This window comes from Phacochoerus africanus, chromosome 12 (assembly GCF_016906955.1).
Source record: "Phacochoerus africanus isolate WHEZ1 chromosome 12, ROS_Pafr_v1, whole genome shotgun sequence".
Lineage (NCBI taxonomy): Eukaryota > Metazoa > Chordata > Mammalia > Artiodactyla > Suidae > Phacochoerus > Phacochoerus africanus.
The window spans coordinates 22,809,952-22,824,132 of NC_062555.1; the positions used below are offsets into that span (position 1 = coordinate 22,809,952).

General features: G+C 41.1%; 1 protein-coding gene across 1 annotated transcript in view; it reads right to left on the reverse strand.

The window, feature by feature from the left end:
* Window positions 1-13,509, reverse strand: part of ADSS2 (adenylosuccinate synthase 2) — a 39,213-nt gene extending 25,704 nt beyond the window's left edge. The window contains exons 1-3 of the mRNA XM_047754833.1: window positions 13,197-13,509; window positions 2,165-2,267; window positions 1,251-1,319 (exon numbers count right to left, since the gene is read on the reverse strand). Of these exons, the coding sequence (XP_047610789.1) occupies window positions 1,251-1,319; window positions 2,165-2,267; window positions 13,197-13,379 (355 nt within the window). The 5' untranslated portion in view covers window positions 13,380-13,509. The remainder of the gene's footprint in view (window positions 1-1,250; window positions 1,320-2,164; window positions 2,268-13,196) is intronic.
* Between the last annotated feature and the right edge of the window lie 672 nt (window positions 13,510-14,181).

The window sequence follows — 14,181 nt, forward strand, 5'->3', positions numbered from 1 at the left end:
GGCCAGGGATCGAACCTGCAACCTCATGGTTCCTAGTTGGATTCGTTAACCACTGCGCCACAATGGGAACTCCCTAAGCCCTATTTTTAAAACGAGTATTTGGGAGTTCCCGTCATGGCTCAGTGACGGATGCAGCTCGGATCTGGCATTGCTGTGGCTGTGGTATAGGCCAGCAGCTGCAGCTCCAATTTGACCCCTAGCCAGGGGAACCTCCATATGCCGCGAGTGCAGCCCAAATAAATAAATAAATAAATAAATAAATAAATGACAGGCACATAGGTAAAAATTCAGGCAGAACAACAGAGATCACAGCAAGACAGGATTCTACGAATTCTAAGTCAGACTTAGCTGTTAGGAACACTTGAGGGGATACTGCTACCTTTAAATGTGAAAAATAAACTTTAACAACATAATAGAATGCAGTACTTTAAATATGAGCTAAGGAGAAACTACAATTGATTATCCTCAATTGAATATTTTTGGCTCTGCCACATTCTCCTCAAACTCTGGCAAGGCAGCCAAATTGACTGTAAACAGAATTCCAAAAATCCAGAAAAGATGAGAAAATATGGGAAATCAAGACTTTTTTTTTTTTTTTTTTAAGATGGAAGGAGCACTAATCCCTCATCTGGAGGGAAGGACCTAAACGACCCTCTTTTATCCCTGGGTTGTGGCAACCAAGGGAGTCGAGATCCTCTAGGAAAGGAGAGGAACATGTACACAGTGAGGCCAGGAGCTCCTGATGTGCCTTCAGCTAATCTCTGACTTTGGCAAAAGGGGATGCTGACTTGAGCACAAATGACAAAATGAATTTCCTAGAGTTTTGCCACCAACACATGGTAATTGTAGATAAAGTTTACAGATGACCAATGTGCAAAAACTCAGGACTGACACAACAACCTTGTTATGTCTGCCTTTTGTTTAAAATACTAATTGCAATGAATTAAAGTTAATAATGGACATTAAAATATGTGCACTATATTGGAAACCAATTATAAGGGAAAAAAATCATTTAAAAATAAATAAAAATATTTTAAAAATTAAACAAAAATGTGTCCTACAATAACTTGTAATTTTAAAGCAGGAGACCTTGTAAATCAGCTATAATGGAAAAAACAAAAATCACTATAAAAAATAAAGTAGGAGACCAAAATGTTAAATCTTTTCTGGAATGAAATCTCAGTAAAAATAATAATTTATTACAATTATAATAACTCATTACCAGCCAAAGCAGACTCATTCTTTCATACCTTTTCCTTTTTGAACATTTTTCTCTGCTTCCTCAAACAATCCAGGTAGATGAATTACCACACCATTTCCTATAGAAAAACAAAACAAAACAAAAACACACACACACACACACACACAACACAAATAAAAATCTCAAATTTAAACATCTGTACTTCTAATATAGGCACACATGGTGGTATTTAAACAAAGACGTCCACAATAACTATCTCAATGAGGTATTTTGATCAATAGGACATTCCAATTTATCAGGGAGTTATCACAGAAATAATCCCAGGTTTTAAACAGTAGTATAATACAAATACATACATAAGAGAACATAACATAGCATATAAAACACTAAAACTACACTCAACATAATTAGAAATTTCTTTTAAATAAAGTGAAACTGTCATTTTGAAAGAAACTAGTTACAGAGTTTTCGGCAGACTGAATCAGATCACAGCAGATTCCAAAGCATGTCTTTCAAATTGGGGGCCTATTAGTGGCCATATAATCAATTTAATGGGTTGCGATTAGCATTTTTAAAAATAAAAAAACTAAATAGAAAATGACAGATTGCATCTTACATTATAAAAGTTCAAAATCAACCCATGAAACACAGACCTCCCATATTTCTTATAATGCTTCACACTGTTTGGAAAGCTGACTTGATGACCTAACATTGTTATAGAAGTAAAATTGCCAGTGATCAGAAATAAATGAAAAGTAATCATTCCAAAAAGTATTAGTGCTAAAAGATCTAAAAACTGTAAAACAGCCAAAGTTAGGTATATTTCCCAAGGTATCACTGTCAATATTAATAAGCAATCAATGAACCATTTGATTTAGAGATTAAACCAGTTTAGATAATGAAAAATGAACACTATTATCATTCTGGGGGAAAAAAATCCCTAAGTTCAGGTTATATACTTACCAATGAATGCAGTAACATTCGGATTAATTATTCCACTGGGTAAAAGATGAAAATCATATTCCACAGAATCTACAACAACTGTATGGCCAGCGTTATTTCCTCCCTGCAACACAAGATGGGAAAAATGAACCTGACAATAAACGCAAGTAATAATCTCCTCCCAAAGTGAATTAATGATCTCCTGCTAAAATACCAATTTAACTTAAGAAAACCTAACTGTTGACCAGAAACACTTATTTAGAGGCTTTACAATAGTTTGGCTATTCCCTCTCCTCTCCCCACTATTTCTGGTACACTTGAATGGTAACACCTGACAGGACCTGGAAACGGAAGAAGTCAGGTTTCTCAGAGATAGGAAGACATGTCCCTTCTTTTTTTTTCTTTTTAGGGCTACACCTTCGGCATATGAAGTCCCCAGGCTAGGGATCAAATTGGAGCTGCAGCTGCCAGCCTATGCCACAGCCATAGCAACACCAGATCTGAGCCATATCTGCAACCTACTTCACAGGTCACAGCGATGTTGGATCCTTAACCTGCTGAGGGAGGCCAGGGATCGAACCCGCGTCCTCATGGATGCTAGTTAGGTTCGTTTCCACTGAGCCAGGATGGGAACTCCCTGAAGTAAGTTTTAGCGCAGTGTCATTTCACAAAAAAAAACACAGATGAAGCTTCAAATGTTAAGTGTTAAGTGGTGCTACCTAAAATATTTATAGATCGGAATATACAAAATTCGTCTTGGGAGATCAGGAAATTGTCCTCAAACACAGGTCTGAAGAGAGATCATGTGTTATTACATAGCAAATCAAAGAGGTTTCAGCAGGACCTCTACTGCCAACCATCACCTCAACCAACCACCACCACCACCCACCAGCAAACTGCAAGGGCAGATCCAGTCCTTCCTCTGCATCCACAGGAGACTGGTTCCAGGACCCCCAAAGATACCAAAATCCACAGATGCTTAAGTCCTTGTATAAAACAGTGTAGTATTTGCATAAAACCTATGCACATCCTCAAGCACACTTTAAATCATCTCTAGATCACCTACAATGCCTAATACAATGTAAATGCTATGTAAATTGGAAACACAATGTGCATGCTGGGTAAATAGTGGTCAGCATAACGAATTCAAGGTTGCTTTTTTGGAACTTTCTGGAATTTTTTTTTCCACATGTTTTCGATTGACAGTTGTTGGATCCTTGGATGCAGAACCTGTGGATGTGCATGTCCTCTCAGGTTGCAGGACCTCCTATTTGTGACAGAACTGCTTCTCACCCCAGCAGCTCTATGGAGCCTGTACCAAGATAAGTGGCAAAAACATATTTGTTTAATTACACTTAAGGGTTTTCCTAAGTAGCCCTGGGGAGGCCAGATAAATGATGGGTGATAAATATATCCTTTGATCTACTTTTGACAGAGATGCCCCCAAGTAAATGTGGTAAGCTATTCTCTCAGATATAATATTAATCACATATTCATATTAATAGTTATATGTAACTACCTTCTGCTGCTTTGCTAAATTCCCATAATTTTTTTATGACCCCAGTCACTCATGTAGTATTTAGCAGTGACTTTTAATCTTCATTGTTGTGTGTTTTATATTACTTAACCTAAAAAAAGAATCTGCTCAATTAACAGTTTTACGGACAAAGAGCTGTGCAATAGCAATTAATGTTGTTTTCCAGATTGATTATATCAACAGAATATATTTCTTAATAATCTCAGATGTCTTTAATTTTTTTTAGCATTTTGAATTCTGAAATTAAAACATCTAAAACCCCAAGAAACAAAAAAACAAAAATGTGGTTGAATGTTGGGGCAAGTCTCTGAGTTAAAATATAGGTTTATAATGCCTTGTATGATGTTTTCCTTATATTAAATAACAGTAATAAAAGCAAAATTGAGTAGGGATAGATGTGAGATGATAGATACAAATTCTTTAAGTATAAGGACTCAGTTTCTTTGCTTCTCCCATGGTGATCAATAAAGTGCTATGACATTGTTAGTACTTACTTGATATGGACTGATTAATTTTAGAAAACAAAATTTACCTACTCTATCTAGAAAATAAAGCTGTTCTACTCCCCGGTAGAATAAACCCAAATTAATAGTATTCAGAATAGATAAATCAAAGAAAATGCAGTCATCCAATGAGCGTTCACCAGTCACAAAAACATCCCCTAACTTGGAGTTTATTTTACCAATTTTCTTTGACCATTATTCTTACATTAATATTGAACGTAAATATTAAATAAGTTTCTTAATGACCAGGAAAAACAGTGTATTTCACTGCAATAAATGAGAACATTATGACGGGGAGAGGGAGAAAGCAGAACTAAAATTCTATGTTTTCAAAAATGAAGAACAAAGTTTCTTGTATATACTTTTAATTAGTTTTTTTAAAAAAATACAGCTAACTCTAATTTAATTATAGTGAAAACAATAAAAACCTATTTAATGCCAGTCTTCCCTCTAGAAAAGCACTAGAGGTCTACAGTGTATCAGAAAACAATTACAAATAAGAATAACCCTGAATTAATGTTTCCTCATCTCTTTATTTTCCCATATGAAATTCACTGTAGGTCAGCTATGCCTTTTGTACCTTCAGTCTCTCTACCTCCCTCCCGCTCACCCCTTACTTTGTAAATCCTCTAATCATCACCTCCAGCCATAGTAATGGATCCAGGCAAGGAAACCTGATCCGAGCCTGGGCCAATCAAGCACCACTCTCTTGGGAATTTGCTTTTGCTAGGAAGGCAGTTAGGAGTTGGGAGATGCCTATCACCTAAGTGAGCATCCTAAGGCGAAAAGCTGCCAGTTCTGGCTGCAAGGGATCCCAGGAGCTGCCTTTGTCTCAGGCCACTCTAAGGATTGGTCATCCTGCTCTTCCCTCAAACATATCCCCTTTTTGCCTAAGACAGTTTCTTGCCATGGCTTGCAAACAAAAAATTCAAATGACTCGAAAAAACAAACTCATTGGAACATAGTATGCATACAGCTGGCTAAGTTCACATATTGCACCAGTAATAGCAGAATATAAAAACAATAACTTCTGTATACCTGAAACTGACACAATATCATAAAGCAACTATACTTCAATTTTAAAAAGCGATTAACTTCTAAATTTTAATATTTACACTGTCAAGAACAAACCTTTCCCGCAGTACCAAAAAAATACACAGTATTGCAGGATACAGGGATGATATAACAGTATTTAGTTATTTTGTAACTGTTCTCAGTTTTTCCAGGTATACTTTTCTTCCCATTTTGATTTTAAGCTTAAGAAAGTCAGGAGTTCCCGTTGTGGCGCAGCAAAAACGAATCCAACTAGGAACCAGAAGGTTGCAGGTTTGATCCCTGGCCTCGCTCACTGGGTTAAGGACCCGGCGTTGCCATGAGCTGTGGTGTAGGTCACAGACGCAGCTTGGATCTGGCGTTGCTATGCCTGTGGCTGTGGGCAACAGCTGTAGCTCCTATTTGACCCCTAGCCTGGGAACCTGCATATGCCGCAGGAGCGGCCCTAAAAAGACAAAAAACAAAGAAAGTCAGAAGAAACTTGTTTTAAATTTTCTTTCCATGGCTTCTCAGAACCAGAGGCTGTCAAGCCCAACTCTAGAATAAAAGTTTGGATCAGGAGATGTTGATAGGTATGAAGTTTCTAGTTTTGAAGCTCCAAAGGTCCAGGAGAGATTTCTTTTTTAAAAAGTTTAGAAGCGGGGAGTTCCTGTCGTGGGTCAGTGGAAATGAATCTGACTAGTAAACATGAGGATGCAGGTTTGATCCCTGGCCTCACTCAGTGGGTCAAGGCTCTGGTGTTGCTGTGCGCTGTGGTGTAGGTCATAGACACAGCTCAGATCTGGCATTGCTGTGGCTGTGGTGTAGGCCAGCAACTTCAGCTCTGATTGGACCCCTAGCCAAATGCCGTGGTTGCGATACTAAAAGGTAAAATATATATATCTCCTGATTCTTTTTTTTTTTTTTTTCGTCTTTTTGGGACTGTACCCGTGGCATATTGAGGTTCCCAGGCTAGGGGCTGAATTGGAGTCATACCTCTGGCCTACACCACAACCACAGCAATGCCAGATCTGCGATCTACACCACAGCTCTCAACACCACCAGATCCTTAACCTACTGAGCAAGGCCAGGGTCAAATCTGCGTCCTCATGGATGCTAGTCAGATTCCTTTCCTCTGAGCCATGAGGGGAACTCCGGTCTCCTGATTCTTAACTTAGTTTGCTATTCCATCTTCCTCCTCCCAAAAATCACTCCTGATTTTGAGTTCCTACTGTGAGAGAGGCAATAAAGGCAGTCATCTGCCTCTTAACAGTGTTACAAACCTGAAACAATGATGTCTCTTTTCTAGCAACAGTGTTGAGGGCTAACAATTTCATGCACAGGGCCCAGAGGCATTTCTCAGGCCACTTAGGCTTCTAAAATAGTCTGTGGATTTTCTCTTTGTCCTTTGTGCTCTGAATACATCAACACTGTACTGTAATCACACAGCTCAAAATGAACATCAATCAAGAAGTCAGTATAAACACTGCATTACAGCAGAGAGCAGCAATGCCTTGAACCTCGTGCCTTTGAACTATGCCAGCAACCAAAAAAGGGTTCCTATTTCTTATCTAGTGTTCAAGCTTCTTAGAAACTTAACAATCTTTTGAGTCGATGCTTATTAATCTGTGCAGTTTCTTGGTAACGACTGTAAGGCCTGCAGCCCTTTCCCAATGAAACATTTGGAGATTTGCTGAAACTAAAACATCTGTCGATCCACAGCAATAAAGCAATTATAGGAGTTCTTGCTGTGGTGCAGTGGGTTAAGAACCTGACTGCAGTAATTCGGGTCACTGCAGAGCTGCAGCTTCAATCCCTGGCCCCACGCAGTGGGTTGATGGATCTGGCATTGCTGCAGATGTGGCTGGGACTCAATCCCTGGCCCAGGAGCTTCCATATGCCACACATGAAAAAAATGAATAAACAAGGAGTTCCCATCGTGGCACAGCAGAAATGAATCTGACTAGGAACCATGAGGTTGCAGATTCGATCCCCGGCCTCGCTCAGTAGTTTAAGGATCTGGCATTGCCGTGAGCTGTGGTGTAGGTTGCAGACACAGCTCGGATCTGGCGTGGATGTGGCTGTGGCTGTGGCTGTGATGCAGGCCGGCAGCTGCAGCTCCGATTAGACCCCTAGCCTGGGAACCTCCATATGCCATGGATGAGGACCTAAAAAGCAAAATAAATAAATAAATAGCAATTACAAACAAGGATGACTGTTCTTTCATAAAACCATTTGTGTAATTAATTGCAATTAGCCTATGATTTCAAAGTAGAGCAAGTTAAGTCACTAGCATAAGTTGATCAAATTGAACAATTCAACAGTAACCAGACACACTAGATAGGAAGAGAAAACATATACAGGGTGTCTGAATTTCTTTTTAGCAAAGGTATCCAAGTGCACTGCTCAATTACCTCTTTAAAGCTTAAGATAGCCACTTTACCTTACAGTATTGTGGTTACCTTCCAGTTCATATACAGACAAATGTCACACAAATGATGAAAATCTCAGGTACCTTGTATTTCTGTACCTTAAATTACCACCAGAAAACAACTTCTCACAATGAAAATGGAAAAGGGCAAAACCCTGGAGGACCTCAGGTTCCTAGTTAGGAAACTCTAGACTCCAGGTACCAAATTCTAATATACACACTTAACTAAACAAGGGGCATAGATGACCAGGGATAGATGGGAGGATCAGACATATAACGACAACAACAAAAATGCATAAACCCGAAATGGTATGCAGCTCTTTGCTTGATAAAAATTCACCTAATCATTACATTTACAAAGATATTTAAAAAAAAAAACACACTGCAATTGAACCACAGATTTCAAGTCAAAAAAGTTTTCTCTCATGCATAAAATTCTTTCTTTAAAAGGTTTTTTAAAAACCTTGATACAGACAGGAGTTCCCGTCGTGGCGCAGTGGTTAACAAATCCGACTAGGAGCCATGAGGTTGCGGGTTCGATCCCTGGCCTTGCTCAGTGGGTTGAGGATCCGGCGTTGCCGTGAACTGTGGTGTAGGTTGCAGACGCGGCTTGGATCCCGTGTTGCTATGGCTGTGGTGTAGGCCGGCGGGCTACAGCTCCGATTCGACCCCCAGCCTGGGAACCTCCGTATGCCTCGGGAGCGGCCCAAGAAATGGCCAAAAAAAAAAAAAAAAAACTTGATACAGACAAAAACCTCACTTTAAAAAATTCCCTGGGACCTCCTATTTTTTAAACAGGAATTTTATATTGAATTAAACATAATTAAAAATTGGTTCAACTTAAAGAATCTGCAGAGTAGCCAAAGTATCCATGGGAACTATCATCTATTCACTGCTCTTTTCAATTGCTTTCCCCAGACAATACTGAATACTCGTGTCCCCTTTTCCCACTGACAAAAGTATTCTAACATCACCAATCTTCACTTAAAGGTATGTAACTCACTCATCCACATTAATCCTTGATGTCAAAATCTGACCTAGGCCCCAAAAGATAAGTAGTTTTGCATCCAGTTTCCCAGTAAGTAAGTTATTAAGTATATATCAATTTACCAGTTCACTCTAGATCTGCTCGAGGCAACAATCTTTCCTAGATACTTGAAACTACCCAACTAACCCGCACATTCTCACCAAGATTAGAGAAACAGAATAATATTGATCAGATACTGAGATGATCTCGTATAATTTAAAACTTCATGCCTCAAAATAGAGATGATGGTATATTATATACACTAATACAACAGGTTTAAGCAGTAAACAACTTGAGATATCCTTATTGATCATACTTTGAGATCTACTGCTCTCAGCCGAGATAAACTACTAGAAGTACATAGCATTCAGCTGACATCTGAGGCGGAAACACACAAAAATGACAAATATCAGTTATCAATTTTCTCACAGATACAAGACTTTAAACTAATAAAGCCTTCGAACATAATGGTAAAAAATACTTGCTAAAAATACTAAGTAACAAAAATTAATCCACAGTTGCTGGGGATTCCATGTTAAAACTTTTTTTTTTTTTTTGGTCTTTTTGCTTTTTCTAGGGCCATTCCCATGGCATATGGAGATTCCCAGGCTAGGGGTCTAACAGAGCTGTAGCCCCCTGCCTACACCACAGCCACAGCAACGAAGGATCTGAGCCTCATTTGCAACCTACACCACAGCTCAGGGCAACGCCAGATCCTCAACCCACTGAACAGGGCCAGGGATGGAACCTGCAACCTCATGGGTCCTAGTTGGATTCGTTAACCACTGCGCCACAACGGTTAAAACTTAGGCCAACAGTCAATTACACTGTCCCAGGTATGTTAAAATAATTGAAAAGAAAGAGCTAGAGGACTGATTTCGAAGAAATTTCTCAAGGTGATCCAGGTCCCCCAGTAAATATTGGTTGAGTATTTATTTACTTCCTTTCTGCCTCACAAAGGTGCTAAGGAAAAAACAAAAAAGGAACACGTCCTCTTGGGGGAAAAAAGTATGTTCTAGTAAGGAAAGCAAAATAATCCAAGAAAGCAAGATTTAACCACACACTGGTATTCACTTGGGAACTATTACACATCAGAAAGAACCCTGATGGTCAGGAGACACAGAAACAGCAATTGTTATAAAAATGCAAGAATGGCTTACCTTAAATGCTAATTTTCCACCATCTTCAAAATTACAGAAATGGTTTAGAAGATTTTAGCTGTACAAGGTCAAGGCATTAAACAACACTGATGTTAACTCCTTTTAAGTTATCTTTCAACCTTTCTGATTATTTCAAGGAGAAAGTCGCAGTCTGCTGCTGGCCTGTCTTTTACATGTCTTTATCACTTGCTAATACTGGTTTCAGAGCCTGCAGCATATACCAGTATCCAGCTATAAATTTACGATTTTTCAGTGTGTTTCCTTTGATGGCCAATTTTATACATAGCAAGTGACAGGATATGCTTTCCCTTTATAATTAATTTTAGTTAATATTTCCTCTTTATGTTAACTTTAAAACCCTGGGGGGGAAACACAAAGGAGGGAAATAGTGCTCAAGTTGCCTGACCACTGGCAACTTCATGCCTGTCAATGTAACCAAGACTACCAAACTTAACTTTGCCCAACAATAAATAAGCCCTTGCTTAAGGCCTGGTATAAATTGCAAAGTTAAAAGCTCTTGTACTTTCTACTCAACAAAATAAAGGAAATAAAGAATCATAGTTTACTTGGAGAGGATAGGGGGGACTCTAATAGGGTTCCTTATAGAAAAGGGCCTTCCTATTCCCATACTTTAATCCTTGAAAGACCTAGCACCCTTCTTCATTCCTACCCTGGCAACACTTATTTAGGTAAGTCATCCACTAGTCTCTAAGCTCCTTGTGGGCACAAGCCCTGCACTTTTCAGCTTTTAATTCTGGGCTAAGTGGTCCCCTGTAGATACTCACTATATCATTGCTGGATGAGTGAACAGTGCAAGGAGTTGGTCCTATGCTTAATTATTCATTCTTCTCTTTTTCTTAAGAGACCTATCGATTTAAAATTAAGTCATTCTTTCATGCAAGTCCTACATACTTATTTAAGGGCCTAGAGCATCTAACAAGTTATAAGTAATGCTCTATAAATCCTGAATCTGAAATATACCCCTTAAGTGCTATAATGATGAAACAACACCAGTTTTGCATCTATTCTTTCCAAAAAAGCATTTTATATATTAAAATATACAGTTTATATATACAGTGTCTTTTTTTTTTTAAATTGTATTCTTCTTGGAAGAAATTCCTTATTTTATGATTCCATTATTGAAATAGAGATACATTATATATATATATACCACTGCTGGTGAAACACAGTATAAAATTAGAGTTTATGGCATGAATATGACAAAAATACATAGATTAAACTCTAATAAAGTACATATTATTTTCAATAATACACAAAACTTGAATCATTAAACAAAGCAATTCAAGGTCCAAATGTCTTTCCTAAAGCTGACTTTCCCCGGCTCTTTATACATACTCATTAAGAATTTCAACATTCCATAACCTTCAATTTTCTACGCCAGGAGAACTTCACTAAGTAGACGTCAGCCGACTAGAAGTGCCTAAAGTTAACCAAGGTGAAACAAAAGGGATATACTGAAATCTGTTCATTACTTGTTTACCTGCACTAATAAGACATAAGAACCCTTCTTAAAAGCCACTAGAAGAATACCAAATTTTTAAAATTAAATAAGGAAGGTAAGTTAAAAGTTGACATAGGTAGTAAAGTCTGCCTAATAAGCCTTTATCTTCAGCTAACACTTTAAAGCCAAACTTGGCTCCTTCTCAACCATGTCTCTCTAGCCTTTCCAAGGGCATCAGTTCAGATTGGTCCATGACCTCCTTCAAGACAACCTTTACAGTAACATAGTAACACCGTCTCCAATCAACAGACTGATTCTACTACTTTTCAAAGGGATATTAAAATTGAGGTTCTTCTAGAATAAATGCAAAATGGTAACATTCCCCCAGTCTTCTAACAAGCCATGATGTGGCTCAACCTGAGGACTCCTATTGTCAGGTAAGAAAGATGTCAGAAATGAGTGAAGTAAATAAACAGCCTCTCTCCCCTCCTACCCAGAAAGAATTAGGTGCCCCCATACTACTTTTTCCACAGCACAGCCAGATTTGATTTTAAGACAAAAGGAAGGTGAAGGCCAGCTTTCTGGAGCAGCTCCTAAAGCAGCGAGAGGCAGGAATTCAAAGGCAACCCTTTAGGGGTGTCATTAAGCAAGGTATGTGTGTGGCCTGAGGGGTGGATAACTGGAAGGTGGTGGTGCTAAGAGGCCACTGGTGCCAACAGCTATCTTATCCAAGGAATGGACAGGGTGGATTTCTGCCTGCAAAAAAAAAAAAAACAAGATTTTTTTTTTTTTTTGCATTTTTAACTTTTGCTGTACCTACGATTAGCTTTTCTGCAGGCTCAAATGGTGTTCCATTTTAGGTAGAAAACTAACAATCAAGTGGGCATAAAAACTTGTTAACATACACAGTGTCATCACGTTGTGTCATGTATGTTCAGGGGGAAGAAAGATTCTTGCAACCTAAACAGAGAGCAGGTAACTTCAGATATTACATTAGAATTTGTTTTGAAAGTGGTTATTGCTCAACTATTTCGATTTTTGAAATTGGTAATAGTTATTTAAGAGCCTTTACAAAGGCCTAGCCTCTAGGCTGCTTCAAAGCAAACGACAAATAGGAAGAAAGCTTACACTGGAAACCACGTGTCTCCCGGTAGGAAGTACATTACTATTCCATTTCCCGGGTTCGTTCTAGATGTGAGCGTAACAATGTAAATATTTCTAAATACTGGATTTGACATCCGTGTATTTACTTGCCTCACCTGTAAAAGAGCTAGGATTCCTTCCTCTGGGACCAACAAGTAAAAATAATTTCCCGTTAGTATACCGGGTACAGAGGAAAAAAGAAAACGGGGCCATTAAACAGTTCTAAGCCCGGAGGTGGGTTCTCGCGTCAACAAAGTGGACCGGAGGCGGCAAAGCTCTTCAAGCTCGGGGCCTGCAGGTGCAGGAGCGGTGAGTCTGGATTTCGGGGCAGTTCGGCCCACTTGGTCCCCCTGGGCGGGTGGGTGAGGATGGGGAAGGTTCTGCGGCCGCGCAGGGTCTCCGGCTCCGAGTCGGGGGCAGGCCTCGAGCGGTACATCCTCAAACTCAAAACCGTATCCCGCCTCCACCCTGACCCAGTCCCGGGTTTGAGCACTGGTCCCCAGACCGAAAACTGCAACTCTCCAGGCATCGCGCATCTCAAAGGCACCGCATCAACCTGCATTCTCCTCCAGAGCCTCCCCGAACCCTCAACCCAAGACCCCTGGTCAGGGGTCTCTGACCTCCCGCCATTTCTCCACTTCGCTGTAGGTCATAACATGAGGAGAGACCGGCAAGGTGACACCTTAGTTTGGACCGTAGATTCGAGTTCTGGGCCCCAGCTCCCGGGCTGGCTTCCCGTCTGAGCCCGGCCGACTCACCTGGCAGCGGCACACGATGTCGGCGTCCTGCGCCAGCAGATCCACCACCTTCCCCTTGCCTTCGTCGCCCCACTGCGCGCCGAGCACCACCGTCACCCGGTTGCCTCCAGGCCGCGCCCTGGGGCGGCCGCAGTCGCCGTTGGGCAAGGAGGATGCCGCCGGGTTGGTCTCGGCGAACGCCATGGCTCCAGAGACGCGAGGAGAGCCCGAAAGGGACGCGGGCGGTCGGGAGTGCGCGAACTGAACTGCTCTGCCGCCGCCAGCCACATGCGGAGGAAGAAGGAGCCAGAGCCAGCCCGCCCCTGCCCCTGCCCCGCCTGCCGGGTCGCCACCCTCCCGCCAGGCCCGCCCCGCCCCGCCCCGCCCCGCCCCGCCCTGCGTCCCCGCGGCCCTCTCGGGGAGGGGGGCACCAGGACCTCCCCGCGCACGCCGGCCGCGGCAGCACCGCCCCAGGAAAAGGATACGCCCCTTCCGCGACCGGGCGCGCCCCTCCAGTGCGAACCCGGCTAGCGGAAAGGGGAGAGGGCGGGGCTTCAAGCGGGCCTCAGCCTCGACGCCCCGCCCACCTCGCCGGGGAAAGGCCGCTTTTCAAACTGGAGAGGCGCGGAAGTGCGTGCCGGGGCGTCGGACTACAACTCCCAAGCAGCGCTCTGGCTCAAGCGACGTATTCCTGTGACTTGGTGTCTGCCATCTGCAGGTTTCGGTCTCTGAATGTGTTCATTTTTTTTAATTATTTTTTAATTTGTTTCTATTAAGGAATGAGATAATGTATACAAGATGCAAAGGGTGGAATTTCAAAGTCCAAATGAGGTGAAGTTGGGACAAATTACAGACAGTATTGGAAAGTAAAGCTCTGCAAGTGAGAACAGAGATGGGGACCAGGATCAAAAAGGGCAAACTCCAAAGTAAGGCAGCCATGCAGAGGACATTAGTCCTGGAAACGTAGAGATCTAGTAGAGCCTGAAACCTTCTCATTTTACACTTT